This window comes from Aplidium turbinatum, chromosome 1, assembly GCF_918807975.1.
Source record: "Aplidium turbinatum chromosome 1, kaAplTurb1.1, whole genome shotgun sequence".
Classification (NCBI taxonomy): Eukaryota; Metazoa; Chordata; class Ascidiacea; order Aplousobranchia; family Polyclinidae; genus Aplidium; species Aplidium turbinatum.
In genome coordinates this window covers 38557054-38583494 of record NC_137472.1, presented here as the reverse complement: position 1 = coordinate 38583494, position 26441 = coordinate 38557054, and the positions used below count along the sequence as shown (strand labels likewise).

Sequence of the window (26441 nt, the reverse complement as noted above, 5' to 3'; positions counted from 1 at the left end):
GCAAAAATTCACAACTTTGTTTTGGCTTTTTAAATTGTTTACGTGTAGTTTACCAAAAGCACTATTTTTTTAATTTGTTTAAGTCATTTCGCAAGAAAACCTTCACCAAACTGTCTTGGGTTTGATTTTCTTTTTCTTCACGCAACTTCTTTTTTCCTTGGGTTTGATTTGTAACGGTACCTTTCACTAGACTGCACGTGAGTGAGTGAATGAACCTGAACGTGAAGATGAGCTTATATATTGTACGTTGTAGTTTTTCTTTCCTGATATCACGTGACATTGTTGACTGTCTCTTATGGTAGCCACTTTATTTTAGCAAGTAAAAATTCTACCTTTCCCACAACTCTGTGCAATGAAGCGTGACGTTGAAAACAATCAGTCTGGCTGCTTCATTGGCAAGCACCAAATTGCTTGTGAATACTTGATAACTTGTTTAGTAGTTAGTAGAATCTTTGTAAAAACATGGAATCAACTTTAAAAAACAAGGATCTGACTGTTAAATTTCATTCAAGTTACTTTTATATGACAAACAAGTCAAGTGATACAATGATTATCCGCTTATTTAATGGGCTCTAGTAACTACGCATAAGCTATGGCGCTTCAAGGAACTGCTGGTAGTGTGTTAATGCCTAAGCAAAACGCTGTTGGTCTGCAATTCTGATAGACTTGAAATTTCTTTCTACTTTTACTACGGTATGTCTTATAATAATAAGTGAGAATTACTGTCTTATTTGCTACAATAAGTAGGCTAAGTGGGTTTCAGTTTGTAGCCTTTTTTTTTGCTTCATTACTTGTGAAAGCAACGCAACTTATCACTTATGGCCTACTTGCACTGAATATGAACAACTGAAATAGGCTAATAAGCTGGACTGCCATTCAATCAGGGCCGTAGCCTAACTTCGTCAGTTAGGGCTCCGATACAATTATGAGGCCTCCATTTGTTTCTGTGCTTATTATAGAACGTAGAAATGACATAATTATGTAAAGCTTGCACGAGTGCAGACCACGAAACACCGGTGTCTATTGCTGTCAATTCTTGCTACAATCAGCTGCTGACAAACATTTATTGTTACTATAATCTTATACCTTGTTTTGGCCTCTTTTTCGCTCAATTGCCCAACGGGTCAACCTATTGATGAAGACGTATGGGCACACACTTCGCATTTGCCCAAACTCATCCAATGAAAACTGGATTTCCGCAGAAGTTTGGTGATTACTTTAGATATGAAATCGAAGCTACGTTTTAATCTTTTTTTCCGACCACAGAAGGATTTAAATTATTTGTTTGTTTAGCCTACCTAGTTTCATATAAGCCACCCAGTAAAGTTGACATGAAGTCCAGTAGTAGGCTAGCCCAATCACGTTTTTTTGCACCCATTGCAACAACATATAGAGTAGGTGCTATCCTTATTCTAGCATGACATTAAGTGTCTTTGCCGAGACGCAGCCGCAAACTCTGGAGCGATGTCTTAATGGCAGCCCATTGTCTGCCCATAAAAAATGTGGGCAGCCCATGGTCTGCCCATAAAAAATGTGGGCAGCCCATGGTCTGCCCATAAAAAATGTGGGCAGCCCATGATCTGCCCATAAAAAATGTGGGCAGCCCATGGTCTGCCCATAAAAAATGTGGGCAGCCCATGTTCTGCCCATAAAAAATGTGGGTAGCCCATGGTCTGCCCATAAACAAAGTAGGAAGCCCATCAATATTTTATGCTTAGCCCATGATCAAAAATTTTATGTGGCTAAATTTATTAAAATAGCAACACATTCTGCAAGAAAGCCCATATTGGGCACATATGGCAAAAACACAAAAACTCACATAGAACCCACATGCCCACAAGCCCATTAAAATAGTATATGGGGCCCATATGGGCTTGCTGGCTGGGTTTGGGCTACCTACTTTAGTTTTTGGCTGAAATATTTTTGAAATAAAATTTATCAATGCGAGGTCCTTTCGTTCAGTGGTCCCGTGCAGTAGGCTATAGCGCTGTGCCGGCGGTAGTTAGGCCCATGGGCTAAGGCCCTGTAGTAAATTCAAATTTTTCTTAAAATAAATAACTGAATTGTAATACTCAGTCAAAAAAGTACTTTTAGTACAAAATGTACGACTAAAATGAGCGATTATTCGATCAAAACGTTCAAAAACTGTACTTCACTTCTACGATTTCAGTTCTTCGAAGTGGTTTGTTTTCAACGTCACGCTTCATTGGTTGGCTGCGGGAAAGGTCTATTTGGGTTTTCGCGCTTTCACGTCCCCGTAAACGTTGCTGTTTATAGCACTAGTTGCAACGTTGATCTGATGAAATTAAAAACTTTTCAGTATTCAGTAAACGTTGCTTATGATTGGTTGGCGGTGTCATTCTACTCATTTTTAGTGGCAGAATTTTTACTTGTTAAAGTGGCTGTCGTCTCTTATGTCCTGGCCTAAATCGCTATTGTCCCGTGTTAACATATCCCTATCTTTGCCTTTTTCTTTTGTGTACACGAGTAAGATTAGTGCAATTACGAAGCATCTTTTTCGGCTAAGATCGTGAATTCGTCATATCCTGTATTTAATGTGTTGTTTTGTTATTTTGTTTTTTTTAGCAAAAAAGCCGAAAATGCAGCTCGCCACTTGGAAAGATTCTCCAACTATTGAGCCTCGAGACATCAGTGCGGAATTGGAAAGGTGATGGATGATGCTTTAATTTAAACGTTGTTTTTTGTTATTTTTTTAGCTATTGAGAGCTTAGACTGCTAAAACACTAATAAATTATAATTTCAATTTGGTCCATAGTTGGGTGATATGAAAACTTTTGTGTCGGCTATGGTAGACCAAACCAACATAACTACCAAGGTGGCATGGAGTGGAGTTGAAAATATATTTCACTAAGCATAGAATCAAGAATAAACGTAGTTTAATATTTGAAGAACTGGAGTATAATAAAGGGTTTGAGTAAAGCACAAAACTTTCTGTTAAACAAACCGTCAACAGGCTCGATGATACGCTGCGGGATTTGATTGGTCAACTGAAGGACACTGAAATGAATGACCTTGACGAGAGATGTGAAAGGATGCAAGATATTGTAGATCATGTTTTATCCATGGTGAGTGGGCCCCACAAAATGAAAAATCCCTCGCTTGACTCAGGGCAGTACTGCAATTGTCCGTGTACACATCACTATTGTTTCTTTACTTTTCACGTTTTTTTAGTGCATTTCAAATCACCATCGTCCCATTGGTTTGTTCCAACTAAGGAGAGTGGCTGATTTTCTTCATGCAGCAATTGTTTTAATCTCTTTTCTCCATTTTAATCTGGCCCCTTTCCAAAAGAGAAAAAGTGATGAAGATAATTGCTGCATGGAGAAAATCGCCCCCTTCAATTAAGTGTTTCAACAGTGTTTTTTTTTTCAGCTTATATATACCGGGCGGCGTGCATGAAGGTTGTTGTTTTTAACCGTCTTTTAGCTCATGCTAATTCGGCAGAAGTAGTTAGCAATATGTGTTAATACATTAATAACAAGTAGCATGCTTTGTTATTACGACAGGATGACTTTGACAAAGACGTCTCCTCTCCATTGTCATCCTGCCTTATTCATCTTCTTGCTGATCACTTCGACCATCCGATACTGAAGCCCGGTTCTTATGATTTGAATGATGAGTAAGTTTTTTTGCACGTTCTGCGTCCGAATGAAAAGTGAAATCCTGACGCAGAAACACAAGTTCACATCACTTGTTCACTTTAGATTGAAATCCACATTGTTTCGACATATTAACTTAAAATTAGTTTGAAAAAGACTGCAGTGGCGTAGCTAGGGGGGGGGGGCGGACCGCCCCGGGCGGCGCGTCTGGGGGCGGCACTTTCAGACAGGAGGTTTTTTTTTTTTTGATAATGCAAAAGTACACGGAAAATAAAAGCAAACAGAATGGCAACGTTCAAAACAGTGGCGTAGCCAAGGGGGAGGAGGGGTTTGGGGGTTACAACCCCCCCCCTTTGGCACGCATGTGACGTCACGATATTGAAAATGATGCTTTCAGTCTCTATGTCTCTAAAACAAAGTTTGCCTAATTTTAAACGAAACTCCATTAAAAGAGCGAGTTTTGCCAATACCAAACATTCAAATATCTCAGCCAGGAATTAGCAACAAGAAAACATAGAGACTTAGCTTTATTAAGTTACCGAAAAATTCACAAGAAAACATGATCTTTTGTTATGCCACCGGACAGCACCATTTTACAGGAATATTTATACTAGGGGATTTATACCCACATTTTTGTTGAAAATGCTCTCAGAATGCACCAAATCCAAAGTAATTTATCAAAATTTTCTGGGAGAGGCCCCCCAGACCCCCCGCCGCTGGGTGTCGTCTTTGGCGAGAACGCCGTCGGGCTTCGCGCGGTGCCCCTTAAAACCTCCCCTTTCAAAATTACCGGCTACGCTACTGGTTCAAAACATACAATAATTCCACTTTAAATCAATTAAAAAAAATTCATTTTCACATGCTTTTCTTGAAAAGGGCGGCAAAATCTGAATCCGCCCCGCGCGGCACATTCCCTAGCTACGCCACTGAAAAAGAGCAACGTAAACATGACAGGTAGCCACTTTAACAAGTCGAAATTCTGCCACTGAAATTGACTACAATGCAACCGCCAACCAATCAGAACGTGTTATAAGAGGCTACCGTCCAATTGTGACCCTTCTAGCACTCATCCAGAGAGTTAATGCTTGTTTTGATCTTAATTTGGTAATTACAGAAGAAAAAGAGCAATAGCAATGGAGAGAATCGAACACGCGTCAATGAAATGACTACTTTCTAGCCCTAACCCTAACCCCTAAGCCAACCAGCTGACAAAACATCCATCACTTAATTTGCTTTCTATGGTCTTCTTTTCGCCATTTTTACGTCACTTAAACCGTAGCTTATGATTGGTTGGCGGTTTCATTCTAGTCAATTTCAGTGGCAGAATTGCGACTTGTTAAAGTGGCTACCAACATGACACGTAAAGCAAAATGCGAAACACAAGTACAAACTCAAAGAGCAAGTTCTCACAGATTAAAAGCTTAAAGGCAGACCGTAATAAGCGCAGCTCGAAAATGTTGCGGTTTCCATCAAAGTTTGTTGCTTCATGGTTTGCAGTCATTGTCTTTTCAATGAAGCTTCATTTCAAACGTTAAAGATCGCTTTTTTTTCATTAACTACCGAACACTCGAACAGGCTTAGCTAAGACTGCACTACATTGACTTTTCCCTTTGTTTTATGTATGCGAAGTAGGTATGCAAAATTTCTGTAGTGGTTTGCACAAAACTTCCGCGCAAAATTTGATAAGATTTCATAAACGGCAGTCAATCAGACTACCACAAAAAATGAAAGTTTGCACATTAATTTCATTGATGGTATATTTCTCTTTGTTGTTGTTTCAATGAATAAAATTTTGTTTATGTGTGGGTCTAAACAATTTAATTGTTTATATTTTGTGTGCGTCGCACAAAAAAAGCCTGGAAATCACTGGTCCAATGTAATTGTGATAAACTTGTGAGTTGTGATGGTGATTTTTTTTTTCATGGTTTTATTTTATGATAAAGGATGATAAACTTTTAACGTAGCCTTTTTGAATTGGAAAAAATGTAATTATAGAAATATCGAATAGTTCATTTTGTGCCCTATAGGTATTTATGTATATTGTACTGTTGTCAATAAACTGTAACATGGTTTGAACATTCACATCCAACTAATAGAATAATGGATTGTGCTAACTTTTTTGAAGTTTATTGTAAACTGTGGCCGCAGTTTTAAAAAAAGAGCATTGCACTTACAGGTACTTGGAGAGCTGCATTGAAAAGCCACTTTATGTTCTGTTTCGAAACCTTTGCACGAATGACAAAGATGAAGATTCATTCAGTGTTTTACTTTCCTTGCTGTCTGAGATGTATGGTCTGCAACCAAGACTTGGTTATCATTTGCTATTCTTTCTTGCCGTGAGGTCAGTGATCACAAACTTTGTTTTATAGCGACAGTTACACTGCTCGTTTATGTTTTCTTTTGTAGTTTCTTCAGCAGTAGTTTTGTAGTATCAGGTTTCATACTTCGGTCAATGCCATCAGACCGTGACAATATTTGAACAAAACGATGAACAAATGTTTGATCATTTTATTGCATGAGCAAACACTTCATACTAATTTACACGAGGCTACGCTTTCAGTTAATGTAAAATGTTAGGTTTTAAATAGTCTGACGCCATCAATCAAAGTATTAACGCTATAGTATTATGATTTCATCAACAATTTCTAATTCCCTTACCGCACAAAAGTCATAGTCGTCGCATTATCCTTCTGTCATGACTCATACAAAGAAGTCCTTCCGTCAAAGGATGATGTGGAGATGGTGCAGCTATTTATTCTTCTTTTCCAAGAACCGACTTAATCTTGTGATCTGTATTAGTTAATCTTGTGGTTTAGAACACAATCCGCATCACAAAAATTCAAAAGAATCTGAGGTTTCAAACCATTTGCGCACCAATACAGACCACAAGATTACTAGGAATACTAGGAAGAGGAGAAGACTCAAAGAAATTGAAAATTCTGGAAAGGTTATTTATCAAAGAAAAATCTCCATACATTGAACTTCGACTTGGCATCTGCACCTTAATATTTATTTAATTGTTGAACTGATATACCGTATAGCACTTATTCTGACTTGTCAAACCCATCTCGTTGATCCAGTAAATTGTAATTTGTTTTTTCGTAAAGTTGAGTTTGGTATCTACATTTTGGACTCTTTATTTTTTTATTAAAGTCACAGATGTTTTTGTCCAAAAGGATAGGCGCGTGGATTTTATTTTTAAATAAATTTGAAAGCATGCTGCCAATTTTTTTTTGGTTAGTAGGATACCGTTTTTGTTGTTGTTAAAGAAAAAATTTTCTAATTTCTAAACATGACTTGAAAAAATGAGTGCCTCACCATCTAGGAACTTTACCGCACGTCACTGCAGTTAAGGTATTTCAGTTATCAGCGTTGATACTTTGTTAGATTGTGAGCATGCAGCTGACGTATAAACGCACATGTCATGTATGAAGCTGTCACCATCGTTTTGAATCATGATTTTGCGATAAAAAATTGAAGCACTCGCCATCAAACCGGAGCTGGTTTGTCGCTCACCCTAGTTATATATGTTTTCGGATGGCTAGTCATATCATGACTATACTATAAAGTATAAGCCATGATCATATATATTTTAGAAAACTAACCCTTTCGGATGACAAGCTCTATGTTTACGAAGCTTTTGCGCAAACCACACAGCTCGGTGACGTCTACAACTGCCTGATGATGGACATGAAGTGCTGCCAGGAAGATGATCCGTTTGCTCTTGTGTTCTTGGTACCCCATGTATACAAAGAAGTAAGCTTCAATGATTTCAATATGCAACGGCCATATGATGTGTCATATGCAACGGCCAATGTCCGGTCCAATGCTTGGTCAATGGTCATATGCAACGCAGTATTTATTTGCATCTGTCATTGCGCAATGCGCATGCATAAGTTGTAGTTTTTTAGTTACAGGAGATTGTGTGAAATGGCACATCCAGGTTTGTACCAGGGCCAAACAAAGCTGAACAAACAAAGGATTCAGTTGTCATATCTTTCATACAAATGGTATGTTTAGATGCGACATATAAGCAAATGGAGACCCTGATTTGCATTCTCTTGTCGGGGGAGGGGGTAGAATTGTAACGCCTGAACTTGTTTTTTAAGTTTCCAGAACACTGCATTGGCAACCACGAATTGCTGAACATCATCGTCGCCATTTTGGATCCGCAACAGTTGGAAAGGTTGCAATGTCTGGTGATGACCGGAGAGTTGATCATGTTGAAGAAGGAAAGTGTTCTCAACGTTTTAAGTAAAGTTTGTTTCTTTGTTAATTTCATTAAAATTGTTGTTGTATAGTTGTATAGTATTATTGTACCGTCTATGTTTTAATTCATTCTAGACAGTTTTAGCTCATTTTCTAATTGGCGCAATGTTTGTTTTTAGCTCAAGCTAAGTTTCACGTGAAGTTTGATTTTTATGTTATTTTAAAACATTCTGTAAAAAATTGGTTTGTAACAAAAAAAAAATTATATTTAAATAAAAAAATAATATTTTTTCCCAACGTGGCAACAGCCAAATAATGTTGGGGCCTGTTAAGTTTTGGCAACTAACAGGTATTAGGCGTAAAAAAGGCGTCTTTGCATGAATTATTACTAACAAACAAATACTTTTGGATTAGAAAACGATTTTTTTAACATACTGAATGTTTTGAAAATTGGGTCACTCTTGATTTCGTGTACCTTGATTATGTTATCTTGATTCTCATGGTATTCTTAACATGTAGCTATTGTCCTGCTTTCTTGCCACTTATTTAATAATATTTCATCTTAATTACGTTTTGGCACTGTATTTACAATTTTTAGGCTAAAAAACAGTACTTCACCAATGAAAACTGCTGATTATATGTTGCAACACTTATCTAAGTGGTAAATTGAATTTTCGTATAGGCCCCCACATTATTTGGCTGTTGCCACGTTGGGATGGCCAGTAGTATAGATCGCCATGAGCAATTCTCATATCTATATTCTACAAGCTTTGAATCTTTATCCTGTGTTTGCATCTAATTGAATTGTCGGAATATATTCAAAGGTTTAGTTAGCATTGAAGCATTGTATCAGGCACTTTTTCATGCATTGATTTATATTATTTTATTCAGAGGCTAGTTTGGATTGGGAAAGCTTTGAGCAATATTGCACTTGGCAGCTGCTTGCTGTGCATGATATTTCACCGGAAGTCGCGCTGCCCCTCGTTCAGAAATTAAATTCGAAAAATCATGCAGAAGCTCTCTCTATGCTCTTGCTCGCCTTCAAGCACACCAAGTAAGCTGCCAATTGCCATTAAAACATTCGTACTCATGTCTTTGTGGCTGTAATTTTTTTTTATTGTTCTGAGGCAGACGATTACGCGACGTCCTATTTTATCCAAGCCCGTAGTAGGTAGGCTTGTCACGGAAAAGTTATCTAATCACACTATTGACAGATCACTTTAATTGCTTTAGCAAATTGTCTTACGATGTACAATGAGTTAGCACTTGAGCGGCATTTACTTGACCTTTTTTAGAATATTTTTTCCACTATTGTTTAGCCTCGTGTGAGTTTGTATATAAAGTCTTTGATGAAAACTGGCATGGAATGTTTTATTAGCCTGGCGGCATTGACCAAAGTATTCAGGTTAATACCATAGCGATCCACATCACAGGTTTGCCAACGTGGAAACTAGAGGCTAATGTAATTTCGATTTTGAACTCAGATCTAAATCTGGTTTATAGCCTATCCCTTTGAAGGATAGGCTGGACGCGTTTTAAATTTCCAGCACAAGTGCCAAAATCTACTCAACTTTTTCAATGGTAACAATAGCACAAAACTAACTCAAATTGCACAGAAAGATTATATTTATTAACTACTACTCAAACTATTAACTTACACTCAGAGTGATTTTGTCTACTACCAAATCGGTCTCCAGTCAAATTTGAAGCTGTACTTTGACATGGCCTGTGTATAAAGGTCGCCAGGACACTCTCAATAGGACTAGCTGTTGTTCGTCTTTCTTACCCACAGCAACATTCCAGACTGTATTCTACTGTTTCTCGTTTATATAATATATTCACGTTACAGTAGTTTGATATACAGGAATGAACAATCCCCAAATAAATGATATTGCTTTTTAATTTTAAAAAAGACAGTAAAGCCTTCTCGTGATGCCAGAACGCTCACTTTCGACGATTTTTATTTATTTTTATTTTTTTATTACAACAATACAACAACACAGATAACAAACACAAAGATATTGTACTCATCAGCACGTCAGCAAGATGCATGCAAGTTCTAGTTCACAATCTATCTATGTCATGTGGTTCCATTTCAATTGGTGTTTATTCAAATTCTCAGACTTTACGGCAATCACCAGTCTGATTGCTGAGTTTCTTTCACCGTTTAAATAAACTGGAAAATTGTCGGGTTAGCTTCGGCATATTTGCATCGATAAACAACATATCGTGCGCGTAAAAGTAAACAATTCAACAAGGTAGTTCCAAACAAAATCAACTGGTCATTTGCTGTCACGGGGTATCTCAGTTTTGCTGATATCCAAGAAAAAACATCTTCCCAATAATTTTTTACAACATGACATTCGCAAAACAAATAAAATGCATTCTCCGTAGGCCGTAGCAATTTTGAAAAATGTACCGAGGTTGCTCTCCTTCAGACCAAACGCGAACAACGCGTCATTGATCACAATTGCTCTGAGATTCAACTTTATTTGGAATGCTCGTAGTTTGCTCTCTAGCGTGCTGTAGTGTACAGATTTGTAAATGTTTTCCCACCGCGTCAGGTTCCGATTCATTCCAGCAATGTGCTGCCAACTGTTTTGTTGCTTTGTAGGAATTAATTTGACTTTATCAAGGTAAAAGTGATATGCAGTGTTTGTTGATTCGCATATTGTGTTTAAGTGGGATGTGAGTGTGGTAATGTTGTTGGTGTAGTTTGGGCGATTTAAATTGCCGTTGTCTCTATCCCAGGAAGGAGGTAATGATGAGATGAGTTCGATAAATTTAATAAATGTTTCGTTTCGACGATACCAACCAATGTTCCAGTCAGATGGTTGGTTGACATCTAGTGGTCACAAAAAAGAATGACCATAATTTGAATAATGTTTAATTACGTAGCCAGTTGTTTAATGATGTGCGCTGAACTTAATAACGTTGTCGAGGCAGCTTGGTGTTTTGTGAATTGTTTTTTCACTAAAGTAACAGACGCTACTTTGTTCACAGGCCGTCGCAAGAAATGGTAAAGCACGTGATATCGCGTCAATGCGGTGATGTTGATCCGTTTGCTACCTCGCTTTTACGTCACTGGGCGATTGAACACATGAAGGAATTGACAGATCATTTGACTGCTCTGCTAATCAAAAGCAAGTCAAGGAACACTCCTCCTCGTAAAGGTCTCAGACAGAGGTGGGTGCTCATTTTTACCCCTACACTTTGATCGACTAATCTTACAGCAGGTTGCATGGTATTTTCATCAAACAGGTGAGCTGTTTCTAATCAGTGGCGATTTAAATGCAAGTAAAATAGAAACTTGTTAGGTTTAAGTTGGTTTCAAAGAGTCAGTTTTCGCCTGGTCACACCGGCAGAGTATCGGTTACAAACTAACTGAAACGTTTCTACTTTTCAACTGGAACAAGGCAGCTACACAACCAAGTGGTGAGTGCCCTGGTAAGAACATGCAACTGTGCTTTTGGCAAGACACTTAATGGCATGTTTGAGGGTACACACGAAGATTAGCTTTCTTGTCTTCTCGTCCGTTAAATCTAAATCTTTAACCACCGGGCACAAACTTGGATGCGACAAAAATGGGATTTACAGTTTGAACAACGTTAGCAACTTTGCATGTTTTTCCAATATCTGTACACAAGTCTGGCTATTCAAAACTTTATGAGAACCTGATCAGCTTGGGTTTGTAACTTGTTCGTAGTCTCTAAACTACTATTTTGCATTGGCAGCATGGCTATCTTTAGACAGCCTTGGTCCTGAGTATATTCAGTATTCACCTGTAACACGACTTTTGTGGTAATTTGAAAATTCGTCACATCGGGCGATAAGGATGTTAATTTTTTGGCATGGTAAAGCAATCACAAGGCAATTGAATGGAATCTACAATGCTGTGGAAACTTTGAACCACAGGGTTACTCTACTAATGGTAACAAAGGTCCAGTTTGGCAAGTTGAATATTTTTAGCAGTCCGGTGAATGAGTTATTTCACATGCAACCACGGAAGTTAAATTATCAGTATCACTACCAAACCATTTTTTTGGGGGGGGGGGTGTAAAAGCTAAAAGGTAACTTGACTTGGACCTTTAACAACTTATTTGGGGGTCTGGAGGGCAAAGCCCCCCCAGCTACTAGGCTACTAGGATAATCACATAAAAATTGCTTCCTCCCAGTAGAAATCTGTTTAAAGAGGCTCTGAAACGTGGCAATGAGGTTATTCTTCCAGAATCCCGAGGTCCATCATTAACACCCAGAAGGCTCGCATTCGGATCGCGCGGTCCGCTAGTTTAGCCCTGTTTTAAACCGTCAGTTTTAATGATCCGAACCGCTTTGACAGCTTTACAAAATGTGACGTCGCCAGAACAACGATTCAGAAATGTTAGTAGTTTTTATTTAGCGCTTTTGCAATGATGACGTGAAGAATATGAGCAAAGTTTACTTTTTTAAATTTTTTTACTGACGTTTCTGGCAGTGCAGCGATGCACATCCTCAGAGCAAAGACTATGATTTATAATGCAGGTGACGGCGAAAAGAAGTCTTTATCGCCAACATGTAAGAGTCTCAAATAACATTGCACCAACAGTGCTTTTTACGAGAGATTAAATATTAGAAAACATACTAATTCACAAATGGTTTCTATCTGATGCGGAATATGCGAAAAGTCACAGCTGGTAAGCTGAGTTGGTTGAATTCAGCACAGTAAATGTTTGAAATTAGGAGACTTTTTCTCCAATAAACAAAACACGATCTTGAAGTTGTTCAGACGACGACGACTTCAAACAAATAGCAAGAATAGAAAGATTTCTTTTCCGCTGTTGCAGATTTGTACAGTAGCACTTAGAGCTTATAATAAAACGTACTCTATCAGATATGATTTAAAGGAAACGAATTTGGCAAGCATTTATTTTGGCGGGTGCAGTAACAAAAAATTTTACGATCGTGCGCTACCAAAAAGATGTGAAAGCTACTTTTCGGTTTCAACACCGTTTTTCAACACCAGTACGACACCATTAAAGAACATGCGGCTGTGCTTTTGGCAAGACACTTAATGGCATGTCTGAGGGTACACACGAAGATTAGCTTTCTTGTCTTCTCGTCCGTTAAATCTAAATCTTTAACCACCGGGCACAAACTTGGATGCGACAAAAATGGGATTTACGGTTTGAACAACGTTAGCAACTTTGCATGTTTTTCCAATATCTGTACACAAGTCTGGCTATTCAAAACTTTATGAGAACCTGATCAGCTTGGGTTTGTAACTTGTTCGTAGTCTCCAAACTACTATTTTGCATTGGCAGCATGGCTATCTTTAGACAGCCTTGGTCCTGAGTATATTCAGTATTCACCTGTAACACGACTTTTGTGGTAATTTGAAAATTCGCCACATCGGGCGATAAGGATGTTAAATTTTTGGCATGGTAAAGCAATCACAAGGCAATTGAATGGAATCTACAATGCTGTGGAAACTTTGAACCACAGGGTTACTCTACTAATGGTAACAAAGGTCCAGTTTGGCAAGTTGAATAATTTTAGCGGTCCGGTGAATGAGTTATTTCACATGCAACCACAGAAGTTAAATTATCAGTATCACTACCAAACCATTTTTTTTGGGGGGGGGTGTAAAAGCTAAAAGGTAACTTGACTTGGACCTTTAACAACTTATTTGGGGGTCTGGAAGGCAAAGCCCCCCCAGCTACTAGGATAATCACATAAAAATTGCTTCCTCCCAGTAGAAATCTGTTTAAAGAGGCCCTGAAACGTGGCAATGAGGTTATTCTTCCAGAATCCCGAGGTCCATCATTAACACCCAGAAGGCTCGCATTCGGATCGCGCGGTCCGCTAGTTTAGCCCTGTTTTAATGATCCGAACCGCTTTGACAGCTTTACAAAATGTGACGTCGCCAGAGCAACGATTCAGAAATGTTAGTAGTTTTTATTTAGCGCTTTTGCAATGATGACGTGAAGAATATGAGCAAAGTTTACTTTTTTTTAATTTTTCACTGACGTTTTGTGCAGTGCAGCGATGCACATCCTCAGAGCAAGGAATATGATTTATAATGCAGGAGACGGCGAAAAGAAGCCTTTGTCGCCAACACGTAAGAGTCTCAAGTGACATTGTACTAACAGTGCATTTTTACGAGAGATTTAATATTAGAAAACATACTAATTCACAAATGGTTTCTATCTGATGCTGAAAGTCGCAGCTGGTAACCTGAGTTGGTTGAATTGAGTACAGTAAAGGTTTGAAATTAGGAGACTTTTCCTCCAATAAATAAAACACAATGTTGAAGTCGTTCAGGCGACAACGACTTCAAACGAATAACAAGAATAGAAAGATTTCTTTTCCGCTGTTACAGATTTGTAGCACTTAAAGCTTATAGTAAAACGTGCGCTATCAGATATGATTTAAAGAAAGCGAAATTGGCAAGCATTTATTTTGGCGGGTGCCGAAAAAAATTTTACGATTGTGCGCTACCAAAAAGATGTGAAAACTACTTTTCGGTTTCAATAATAAATGAATCGTCAGCACTCATCTCGCATTGTCATCACATCGAATTTCAACAATGGCTGTCATTGAAATTCGAGAGCAGTGGAGCGTTTGAATTATTACAATTTTCATGGATTGTCCTGAATGGTTGTTCATTGTTTTTAAACGCTGACTTTGCTTGATTTGCATTGAATCTGCAAGTCGCATATTTTGTAACAGATTCGTTGCTTTGCTTATCATGTGCTACATTGTTATGTATTGGCTTGGTTGAGTTAATAAGCGTCATTTCCTTCAAAGGAATATTTTCTGCTGATGCAGATTCTGTGGTTCGCAATGCATTTCCACTTGACCTCTTGGAAGCAGGCTCAGAAGGATCATCCGCATTTACCGACTGTTTGTTTTGTTTGCTTGTGTCTTCATCATCTTCTCTCTCATCTTCCTTACTCAACAAAGGATGGCTTTCATTCCAGTCGTCTAAACGGCTGAAAACATTTGCGGTCGTTAACGATCGTTTCTCTTGTATTGTTCTCATTCTAACTCGTTAATCAATCAAAGGCGCATTTAAATACTAAATACAGCACATTGGTGAGCTGTGCAGTGGTAAGGAATATAATCTTAATAGTTCGGCACAGATAAGGAAATCGATACCAGATTCACATTGCCGTAATTGTTAGTAATTGGCTATTATATCTTTTGTCTCATCGCATGAAGAGGGAATTCATTTTCCGAAATGCGTTTCTTTAAAAATAAGTTGGATGTAAAATGTACATTGAAAAATCATATTTTATGCAGTTTTTTTCAATATATTGATTACAGATTTGATTGCAGCCAATGACTGAAAATGAGCTTACCTGTAAATGGCGTAATCGTCTTCGTTTCTTTTGAATGTAAACACGGTTGATATGGAGTCCCATTCCTTTTTTTTACGTGTTTCCGACAAGAAGTTGTCAATGTTTTCCTTCGCTTGCTCGGTCAACTGTCATTTTAAACAGATGTTTGTTAGAGCCAACTGAAAGTTTATGCTTTTGCGTAAAAACGACCAGCTAAATTGTAAAATTTCCTTGGCGACACTGTGGTATACCGAAAGTTACAGTGTAGTTGCTTATTTTAAGTAATTTTAAATATATCATTTCTTTTAATGTCAGATGGAAGAAAGTGAGTAGGCTATTTGTTCAGTTTGTTATTTCTGACCATCGATAAATTGCTACTTGTCAGCAGCTTGTATACATTGCACAGAATATATATCAATTTCACAAATTGGATAGTTTTAGTAGCATGGTTTCAGAAATTTTGCACAAATGGTGCTACCTCTTCTTAGCACCTCGTTGCACGCAGCTTGTGAGGTGAGCATGCAAATATTACACTTATTAAAGTGATTTCAGAATATCAATGTAACGAGGCAGTAGTGAAAATCGCACATGTGCATATTTTCCATTTTACATGATTTTTCGTTTGATGGTGTCATTGACTAGTTATTGCATTACCTGTTCCTTTGCTATTTTTTCAAACTGTTCACTCTCGATATTCTGATACCATTTCATGTAGTGGCGATGATGGTACGTCAGATCTGAACACCACCTACAAAACACATGCGGCCATTTTTCATTTGCACTCGCGGTTTTCGAACCCACGTTTACTTTCTTCAAACAGCTCAGAAAATAGTGCATCAAAAAAATTCAAAGAAGTAATTTTTTTATGTTTTTGCTCTGAAACTTCACTGGTGCGTGTTATTAAGAAAACGAAATTGACTTGCCTGTAGACCATGTAGATTACCGATCCACTGAATAAGCAAAATGAGATGAATATCCATCCGATCACTTGCGACTTCTGCTTGTAGCTTTCGTACTCCGTTGTGAATTTCACTGCAATGCAAAGGCTTAAATAAAATTCACACTGCTTTTTGGTTGAGCATAGTATAATGACTAAGTAGAATGTTTCTACATGCCCAGCATTTTACGTGAAGGCTATATATTTTACATCATAAGAGCTATAATTTTGCTTTGTGTTTTCACGTGATACTGTTACAAGGCTATTAAGTGTCTGGAGATAAAGGATAAATCCTAAGTTACAGTTGGAACTCATAATTGTAAAAATGCTGACAGTCCTCAATTCTTACAGTTCCTAAACGAAGCTCTCACAACGTCTGCACATGTCATATCGTAAGGCTCAACTGCTACTGCGCATGCGTAGTATTTTCCATCCAAGAAAGCAATAGATACCCACGTGCAGGGTGCAACCATCGCCTGCAAAAAAAGTTCAGAGGTTGACTCACAGTCACGTTACAACGTTACAGTTGTGAACGCTCTTCTCAAACTTTCTGATATGAAGTAAATTAAACGAACAATTTGGTGGTCGAATAGAGTTTGGGTGGTAGTCGTTGTGATGACCTTGGTTCGATTCCCACCGCTGCCAGTTTTTTTATTTTTTATTACAATAGTTCAAAGTAAGAATCAATTCTGTGACTACTAAAAGGGTCACAATGGCTACAGTTAGTTGGTTCATAGGGATAATTGTCGTATTTTTAAAGTGTCTACCGGTCAAAACACTCCATCTGCTGCAGCGACCTGCAGATTACAAATACGTTTCCGGTGAGATATTTTTCCAACCGGTTGCGCAAACGGAAACGATTCAAGAAGGTTGTCACCTAAACATAATTTCGCTTGCGCCTACGTTCAGAAGATTTTACCAATTTTCAACGTAGTGAAACAATACCTTCTAGCTAGAATCTAGATAAAACGTTGAGATAAAAGAGTGCTCAACAAAATATGTGTGAAAATAATAAAATGTGCAGCAAAGATCATAATACATTATTTGGTTTTATTAAAGTAATAAGTTTGACTCGTAAACAAAGATGACTAGTCTTTGTTGTTGCAAACTTTGAGATCGATAATAATTTTTTCGTACAAATAAAAGAGGCCACTAGCAAAATTGTATAAAGTCTTATTTTTGTAATTGAAGTCAGGCCCGAAACGCTTGATTTCTTTTAAACTAATTGAACCGAAGGAGTAATGCAAGAAGGCAATGAAATTATTTAATTGAGTGGAAAACTGGCGACGTCATACCTGCATCACTATCTCCATAAGTGTGGCACATCCTGCGCGGTAACCTCTCGCTGCGTGGAGATGTCTGTACCGGCAACCGGTCATTAACTTCCATATTTTGATGTTCATTGCACAACCGAGCAGGAACAAAATGAAAGCGGGCACGACGATGAAGACCGACCCGTACACTAATCCTGCTCTGAGAGGGTCTGAAGCAAACGCGCTTGAAGTTAGAACGGGTTTTATGGATTATTGTCGATCTCTTGACATATTTTGTACGCACTTGAAATCAAGCCTGGCATAGGATTATTCGTCAAGTCGTCCCTAGTCGAAAATGACAATGAATGACAAAGTGGTGTGCATAAGTTTAAAAATAAACATTGAACCATACCATCACATCTATACCTTTCCTTTCTTCTTGACTGTTGTTATAGCTGAGGACAGGGATAGAACAAGGGCAGTTAAAAATGGCGAATGAGAAAAGTTGTTCCGACCCAACCGTGACGAGGCATATCACGATGTTGACTGCTGACCCCGAATTTGTCTTCAACGTTTTTCCAACAGCAAGAGCAACTGTATTCAAATTTTTACCTAAGCCTGCCATGGTCGTCTGTAGCACAAGACCAATTGACTGAGCTTTTATTTTTGGATTCACTAAAGCAGCGTGAGGCACAGTTTGTATACCATATGCAATATGCACTGCACAGTATTATAAGTGCTTGTACAATACCCTTTGTTGAAATGCTGCTAGGTTTGAAGATGTCAGTTTCCCATATCTGCATATCCCTCCCCTTGAAGAAAAATACTTAAAGCTGTGCTAAGATTGGCTCTAAACGTCAAATCATACAAAGTAACATGAACCTTTAGCCTCTTAAAATACCAAAAAAATAGACTGAGATATAAATCGACCGGCACACTACCATACTCATTAATCTACTGTACACCTAAACAACCGCAATTTCACAAATGTTTAGATGTAGCTGAATAATTATTGTTATTCGATTTCTTTTCTTATCTGTTCTGGTGAGCCTGTGGTACGACAACGCGAACTTTCTATCAAAACTTTACATTGTCAACAGGAAAACTCCTTATATTCGATGGAGGCTTTACCATGCTGTATTATTTAGTAAAACTTCTTGTTAGCTGTATTATTCTTGGCTGACTTTGAAAACAGTGTTGCATGAGTTGTGAATGGAGATCAATTGCTTTTCTCTTTATGTTTTTTTTTTGAATCACTCATTAATCAACGCTATTCATATCTGCTCTGGATCGCCTTTAGCAATTGTTGTGGTTTGTTATATATGTACAATGACCACGTCATGTCAAGTAAAATCTGTAGCGTCTTGCAAAGGTTTCACTTCTATGATTATATTTTTGGTTCATAAAACTCAGGGCTCTTAAAACTTAGAAAACCGCAAATTATGATCTAATTTATGTCACACCATATACGTCAAATCGAAGTTATACTGAGGTAATCAACCTCAATCAACCTTTATGCTTGACAAGGCCGATTTTATCCGGTTTGTTTCATCCACAATATAGTGTTACTGCTGCACAGTTTAATTCTATGTTTAGAAGAAAAACAGTGAAGTTTCTCCGACAATCCAGTAGAATATTTTCATACTGTGTAATGTAAAATCAACTGTTCAATCAACTATACTGTTCAATCAACTGACAATAAATCAACGCAAAAACATCCATAGTAATTCACCGAATATGTTTGTTGGGCGTTTATTTCGTTTGCACTATAATATCATTGTTGTCCGTGTTACATTTATAGCGTTACTTTTTTCCTCACACTTTCATCATGATTATAAAGTGCGATCAAGTGGGGAGACATCTTAGCCGTTGCCCAGGTTATGATCTTGTTCAACACGTTATGTCACAATCTACTTCCACTATCATATCGAATGTTTTTGTCTAGCGATAGGTATAAAACAAGCCCGACGGCAACTCAACTCAACAGTTGTTCAATCCAAAAAACTAATTTACAAACTATCTCACCTACACTTGAACAACAGCTTTTTACTTGACGTTTTTAACTGAGAATCTTTTTACTCAACTCTCGCTTCCGTATCTTTTGCTCTTGACGTACTTTCGATAAGCTTCAAATGTATTTCCATTTTTACACATGCTGCTTCAGCACATTTCATTATACAAGATCCTTGCATTAAGCTTATCACTTTTCAGCAGAACATCTAAAAGTTGAAAAAATGCACAGTTGCCGGCTATCTTTTTTGTTTAAATATTTGCTCATACGAAAATTTGTTTGATAAATATGAGTACCGGTACGTAATAAGTAAATAGGATAAGTACATAACCTTTGAATTGTGGCAAACGTTGTCTGGTGACATTCCACTTTTAATGCCCATCTTAATAACTTTCTTATGCAAAACCATACTTCTACTTTAACTAAATAGGTTGTTATTTTACTTTTGTCTTTTATTTACTGCATGTTTTTCTGGTGTCTGTTAGTTGTAATCTACGGCACTTTCTGTTCACTTTCAGTTGTCAGTTCCTTTGCGACATCAAGGGCATCCTAATGAATGACGTCTTACTTTACAAACCTCTCTGCATTCCATTGTTGACTATGAACCAACTTTTCCACTCCACTACACAACTTTACATTCAGTGTAGGCTACATATTTGAACTAGCAGCGAACAAACTGTGCCAACATTGCGCAAATTCCTGCACTTTTATAACAATCAATATTTCTTATTTTCTCACTTTGCGTTCTATCTACTCCATTAATGAATTATTTATACCAACCTTAGACAAATAAAACCTTACAACCACACGGCATTTGACATAATATAACAACATGAAAATAAACTAAAAATTACAAACGTGTTCGGCCATATTCATGTTAGCCCTTAATGAGTAACCAAAATTGTTTCAAGAAAATCCTCTCTACCAAAATTGTATTATACTAGCCTCACTGAAACTGATTCAAAGTCATCTGAACTAATAATAAACTTTTCTAAACACACGATAGCTGTGTCAACAACATTGAAATAACAATTGTTGAAATAGATTTAACGCTGGCATGTAGAAAAACAAGATGTTTTCAAGCCATACACTTTACATGGGCGGAGGCTGTTCGGGTTGCTCAAATGCTCAACGACTTGCCTCAAAATCTCTTTGTGAAGCTGAATTACCTTTTTGACCATCCTTCTAGTTTTCAGATAATATGAAACCAAGGAACTTTTAGAAATAATTGATTTTGTTGGAAGTTACGCTTCACTGGTTTCCACGTGCTCAATGGCAACATCACACTGATTGTCTGAACTTCAACACGTCTGGTTTTTCCGAACTTCAAACTCGCATAAGAGCACTCGTTCGAATAGAAATTCACGAAGCTGTTTTTCAGCCAAATTGCTTTGGGTTGTTTTTTACGTTCGTCACTGTCCAACAATTCTGTCAACGAAAGCATAAATGCATCTTAGCACAAGTTTGATGTATATTTACATCAATTTAAGGTAAAATGTTCAATAGGAGAAATTCTTTGTGCGCGTGGAGGAAATTACTACCATACGATTGTTTGAACAGAAAGAACCCGATCGCCTGACTGCTGCTCTTGTCTTTTATCTTTCGTTATCACATTTTATCCTGTGTTAACTTTCTGTAGCGAAACAATTACGATTTGTTGATTTTTTTTTTGGTCCTGTTAATAATTTACTGTTCCCAACACATGTAAGACTACAGTAAAACAACTAGAAAATAAAAATAGAGTATCACAAAGCTTTTGCTACTTTACAGAGTAAAAGACGTATTTCTTCCAACATTAAATTAAACAGAAAAATCATTCATTTTCTGTTGTTGTAAAAGAGCATTTTTTAGAAGGAGCGATCTTCCTGGCGTCAGCACTACTTGACCACTCACTATAGAACAACGAGCATTGTGTTTCGCTAACCATACCGGTGTAGCCTCCAGCCCTCCACACTAGCCATTAAGACTTTTCCAAAAACATGTGTTTCTTGGAACAAAAGAGCATTTGTCGAAAAAAATTTCTCATCCGTTTGGAGAACTTGGATGTGTATGGTTCGATTGGTTATTATGCTGAAGAAATGGTCTGTGATGCACTACGCCCTAATTATACTCTTTTTGTGTACAACCAAGGTTTTTTTTCTTTTATAAAAATGTCTATACTATACTTTCGTATTTTCAGATGAGACAAACTTTAAGGAAATTACCAGTAATATTTGATATAAGAAAACTACCGTTTACTGTCGTGTAAGCGCAGAAAACTTTTTTCTCATCATTGAGAAGATCCAAGTCTGACTAGTTAGATTGCTGGAAGATGAAGACTTCCGTTTCTTTCTAATATATGTAATGAGTTTTAAATTGTAACGTTGTTATTACGTGTTCAAACGTAGTTGCACTGATGAGAATTTATTATTCGAAAACGCGTTATGTAACATTGCTTTGCACGCTCCAATGCCTGATGGTAATTTCTTGTAGGTTTCCGTCGCGCGTTGAAGCAGGGTCTGATTATGTGTTTCGTTTTTCTTTGTTTATTGCATTAATTGGTTAGTGCCTGCTTATTTGCAGACATTTCTAAATAAATACTTTCGTACTTATCTATACTTCCGTCGTACGTTTTTGTATGGATCTTATTTTGATGCTCTTGATGAGCTTTCCATTAAACTTTGCGTTCCATACGAGATGTGATGCAAGCCAGTTTGTATCACTTAAAACAGAAGCATAATACAATCCACTGAATCCAGCATATCTGACTCCAGGTTATTACCTTTCCCTCTTTCCAAACACTTTCTTGAGTGAGAGACCTCAAGCTTGATGAAAAAATGGCGGACATTCGTTTATTCTATATTCAGATATGTTCAAACGGCTTCATTTCAACTTGTTCAATCGTCTTTGTTTTCGATTTCAGCGTGAGATCTTCACAAATTTTGCTTCCCGTGTCTCAGCCAACCACGATCCATATGCTGAATCACGTGGACAACTTAAGAAAGGCCAGCCTTCCAAAAAGTTGTAATTGTAAGTACAGAAATATTTTCTCCCAGTTTACCCAAATTTGAATTTTTGTTATGTATATTTTTTTCAGAATTTCTTGGGTTATTTTTAGCATTTACCCGATTTTAAGTAGGGGGGTGTGTTAATTGTCGATTCATACCGTACGCTGCTAAAAATTTGTGGAGCAGTATCAAAACCTAGAATATTTATAAAAATTCGACATACGATCCCCCTAACCCCCATGTACATGCCCCCTGAATATAAGGTACCCCTATTTTCAGAAAAATATGAGATTGTTGGCCTTTTCACCCACTATACTTGCGTTTTGGTGGTATTTATCTTACTCATATGTGGCTTTGCGGGGTCTGTGTGTTCAAATATGACATTAGAAAATTCCTAAGAATTTTCAATATGGCGGTATTTCAATATGGCGGCCAAAATGGGGCTTGGAATGGGTACTTTTGTTAATTTTGACCAAACATAGTTGTGTGATATGTCGAATTATAAGTTTTCGAGGGCGTAGAATACAAATTTGATCCCAAAAGTAGGCTTATTCTTTCCTGGCATGCGCAATGAATATACCTGAGTATTTATATATATTCATACTGATGAATTATGCTTGTTATTTTGCATTGTGTTTTGCAATATCCTCTTATATCATGTTTGGATGTGTGGTGAGTAGAGTCTGGTGAGATTAAAATAACATGCAATCCAATGGTGTAGTATAGAAGGCACTTTTAAGCTTGTAAGCAGGGAAGGTGTTCACAAATTAGCGGCTCCTTTTCATTATAGTGGAACTTTTGTATAATTACAGTGCAAGTCTTGAAATTGGTAGTCATAGCGTTATGATGTAATAATTGAGTATTGCGCAACTGGACCGCATCAGATTACTTGTGATTCTTTCACTTGTACGTCGTAGTCAAGACGTGCGTGTCAACTTGGTAGCCTATAAATAAACAGTGAAGTGAAAAGTAGACAGTGAAAGTAGACAGTGAAGTTAAGGGTATTTCATTGCGATTGCCCTACTGAACTCTGCTAAATCGGTGCCGCGAGGGCCGGTTTAAGTAAACAGAAGGAATGAAGCGGCTTAGCGTATAACCTGTAGTAGTTTAGTGTGGTTGTACCAGTAGTAGGCTATCCTGTAACCTAACTTCATTACCGACGGTTACCAGTTATATTATAAATCGTTGTTCACGTGTTCTAAAATCCATCACAGGGCCATTTTTTCTAATCTTGAAAGTAAAGTTGTATCTTTCAGAAGTTTCTGTGACCTTCAATAATTGATTAATGAGTGCTTCAAAACGACCAACGAGATCCTCTGCTAATAGAATTTTGGGTTCTAAGACCTACACAGAACAAGCGGACTTTCAAAATGGAGTACTGCCAACAAAACAGGACATTATTGAAAATATGATGTATTTGTTAAGACCAGATCGTGCGGGAAAAAATGCGAGAACTAAAGAACAGGCAGCTTCCATACTAAGCGATGTTCTGATGGAGCACTGGATATTCAGCAATGTATATACTATTGCGCGGAACAATATCAAGTCAAAAATACTGAAACTATATGGCATTTTCATAAATAAATACCAAACACGAAAAGATCGCAAGAATCAAACATATTTTGAGTCAGTGGAAAAATTTAATGATGACTGTTCGAAGCTGTTTGATATATACTGTGAGAATGAAATCGCTAGAAAAAAACTAGAAACTTTTCACGGAGTAAAAATGACAGCAGCAGAGGTGGATTTTCTTCAAGATCAGCGATCTTCGAGAATAATGTACTGTGAGACGTTCGTCGACACAAAATGGACTAAAACCATGGAGCGACGTAGACAGGATGTGCAGAGTATCGACAGATCGCGCCAGACGGCTGTCTTAGAAAAATCATACTTGGAAGAGAAAGCAGAGATAAGTGGCTCCTCCGAACAATCAGCTGAAGAAAACCGAAGCGAGTATGAAATAAGTGATTCCGAGGAAGTTTCAAGAGGACACAGAAAGAAACGAAAGCTCAGTTTTGGTCTCAGTATATCTGATGAACATGATGACATGCCAGCGCAGTATCGTCACATCCGTTTAGGTGAACGAAAAGTGCGTCCAGAGATTTACGAGGCAATGGACAAATTAAAAAGCGTCAACCACATGTCAGAAACACGGGCGGCAGCGGCCGTTGTGACCATCGGCAATAAGGTTTTTGGTCGAAAATGGAAACTTCATAATGAGTCTCCCGATGAAATAGACAGAGATACGTTGCCTGATAAGCGCAACGTGAAACAGGTGGGACGAAGTTTAGAAGCTTTGGCGTTAGATAAAATCGTAAAACAGATGATGGATAGCGATGAAAAATCTACAGTTACGTACGCAGATGACGGATCAAAAAAGCAAGGAGCTGGGTCCTTCTCAGTTCAGGGTGTAACGGTAAATGGCATGTTTCGACCACTACCAACATTGCCAATTGCATCCGAGACTCGTGAAAACCTAGCAGAACTGAAGATTGCCGTGTTAAATGTGTTATCAGCTGCTAGTGGAGTCAGCACCAAACTTCTCTTTGAAAAACTTGACTTCATTCTTACTGATCAGACTTCGCACAATCTAGAGGTAGAGAAACTTGTAGCTGAAAGACTTGAGACTGGGCACATCCCTGATCACCTCTTCTGTAATGTGCATCCAACATTGATGTTTAATAGAATAATCACGAGGTTATGGGCAGAGATAGAGAACGCTCTTGGAAAGGACAAAATTTATTCAAAATTCCTCGTTGAAGCAAGTAATACACATTCAAGTGTGACCGAGCAAGCACTCGATTGCATAACAAGGCTCGTAAACCATGACTTCGATCATAAGCCTTGGAACAGAGCAGTGGATTTTGATATCTTCATAGCGCCGAAAAAGAATCTTTCCGTATGTTTAAAAGATGAAAGATTTAATCGGTTGACACTCACTTGCGCTGTAGTTGTTCACCATCTTCAAGACGTGAATAGATTTCTACAAAAATTTGAGCAAGTAACAAACCAGCTCGCTTGCATTGTAAGATGTTTTCTAGAACTAGATTTCATGAGAGTAATGTACGTTGTAGGAGCACTGATTGGATTGCATCTGGTAGAACCTTTTCTATCCCTCACTACGGCAAAAACTACTAAGTATTCAAAGCTAACAGAAGCTTTCCAAACACTGAATAAAAACCTTCGTGAAACCGATGCTCAGGCTTTGCTCAATCTCGAACAGCCTGCATTCAACTTCATTTCCCTGGAACGCTTCAACCAGACAACATACAGCCAAGATATCCGTACGTCACTTAGTAAAGCAATTGAAGACACACGTCCTGAAGTGATTAAGGTTCTTACTATGTTATTACCAAAACTAGCGGATGGTTTGCAACGCCAGAAAGGGGACATATTTGGATTTGGACTTTCAGATGAAGTATCGGAGATTGCTCTGTCAAGAATGGATTCGGAAAAACTAGAAAGTGCCCCTATACACAATCTGGATTCAGAACGGGCGGTAGGATTCATAAATTATGAACTCAAACAACGAGGCGCCAAGAACTTAAAGTGTGCGTCGACTGTTCAAGTAAAGGCCAAATCACAGGACTTGATAGAATCCAAATCTTCTGGTTCATTCCGAGAATATGGCAACATTGCAAAGTTTACGATTCCCGCCATAATGAAAGCCTGGGATGAGCAACAGAAGCATTTGCAACAACAGGGCCTCGCCGACAAAGAAATAGCTAATGTAGCACTTGATAAAAGACGAAATAATGATTTAAACGAACTGAAAAAACAAGGCGGTCCTTTTACGAAGGACTCTGATGTGGATGAGATCCTAAATAGTAATATAACAGAGATTGAGAAACAGAAGCGGTTATACCTCGAGATCAGATACGCCCGTGACACTGCACTCTCAGTTCCAAAACAAAGTGACATTTTTCGTTTATTGAAAAACCATAAGAAGTTGCCATCTTCTGATTATGGAGCTAATCTGAAAGCTTACCTGAGTAATTTGAGTTGCAAAGCGGATGTTACGATGACTGATTTAAATTCTGTTCTTGAAGGCATGAATCTAACAAAGAGCTGAATACCGTGTTTTATACTAAATTACATATACGTC

General features: G+C 37.9%; 2 protein-coding genes across 3 annotated transcripts in view; one reads left to right on the top strand and one right to left on the bottom strand.

Annotated features, from left to right (window-relative positions):
* Positions 1–26441, top strand: part of LOC145778206 (integrator complex subunit 3-like) — a 58301-nt gene that overhangs the window by 21216 nt on the left and 10644 nt on the right. The window contains exons 15-23 of the mRNA XM_082589664.1: positions 2587–2668; positions 2975–3086; positions 3528–3640; positions 5797–5961; positions 7217–7376; positions 7730–7874; positions 8721–8883; positions 10833–11015; positions 22252–22358. Coding sequence (XP_082445790.1) covers positions 2587–2668; positions 2975–3086; positions 3528–3640; positions 5797–5961; positions 7217–7376; positions 7730–7874; positions 8721–8883; positions 10833–11015; positions 22252–22358 — 1230 coding nt within the window. The remainder of the gene's footprint in view (positions 1–2586; positions 2669–2974; positions 3087–3527; positions 3641–5796; positions 5962–7216; positions 7377–7729; positions 7875–8720; positions 8884–10832; positions 11016–22251; positions 22359–26441) is intronic.
* Positions 13756–18676, bottom strand: LOC145778215 (calcium homeostasis modulator protein 6-like). 2 transcript variants are annotated; one of them, XM_082589675.1, is made up of 7 exons: positions 17765–18676; positions 17381–17568; positions 16435–16561; positions 16072–16180; positions 15803–15896; positions 15170–15294; positions 13756–14800 (listed from the first exon to the last, which is right to left on the bottom strand). In XM_082589675.1, exons 1-7 carry the CDS (start codon positions 17961–17963, stop codon positions 14389–14391), a joined length of 1254 nt encoding a protein of 417 aa, XP_082445801.1. In that variant the 5' UTR covers positions 17964–18676; the 3' UTR covers positions 13756–14388. The 2 variants fall into 2 exon arrangements, with proteins under 2 accessions (XP_082445801.1, XP_082445808.1); XM_082589682.1 differs by having other exon boundaries at positions 17751–17864.

Bases quoted from the DNA above. Each gene is read 5' to 3' on its own strand.
- LOC145778215 (XM_082589675.1), bottom strand. From the start codon at position 17,963: ATGGCAGGCTTAGGTAAAAATTTGAATACAGTTGCTCTTGCTGTTGGA. The intron at 16,181-16,434 runs GTAAGAATTGAG...TTTGCATTGCAG, and splicing joins GAGAGCTTCGTTTAGGAACT to TGAAATTCACAACGGAGTAC. The intron at 14,801-15,169 runs GTAAGCTCATTT...AAATGTTTTCAG, and splicing joins GACGATTACGCCATTTACAG to CCGTTTAGACGACTGGAATG.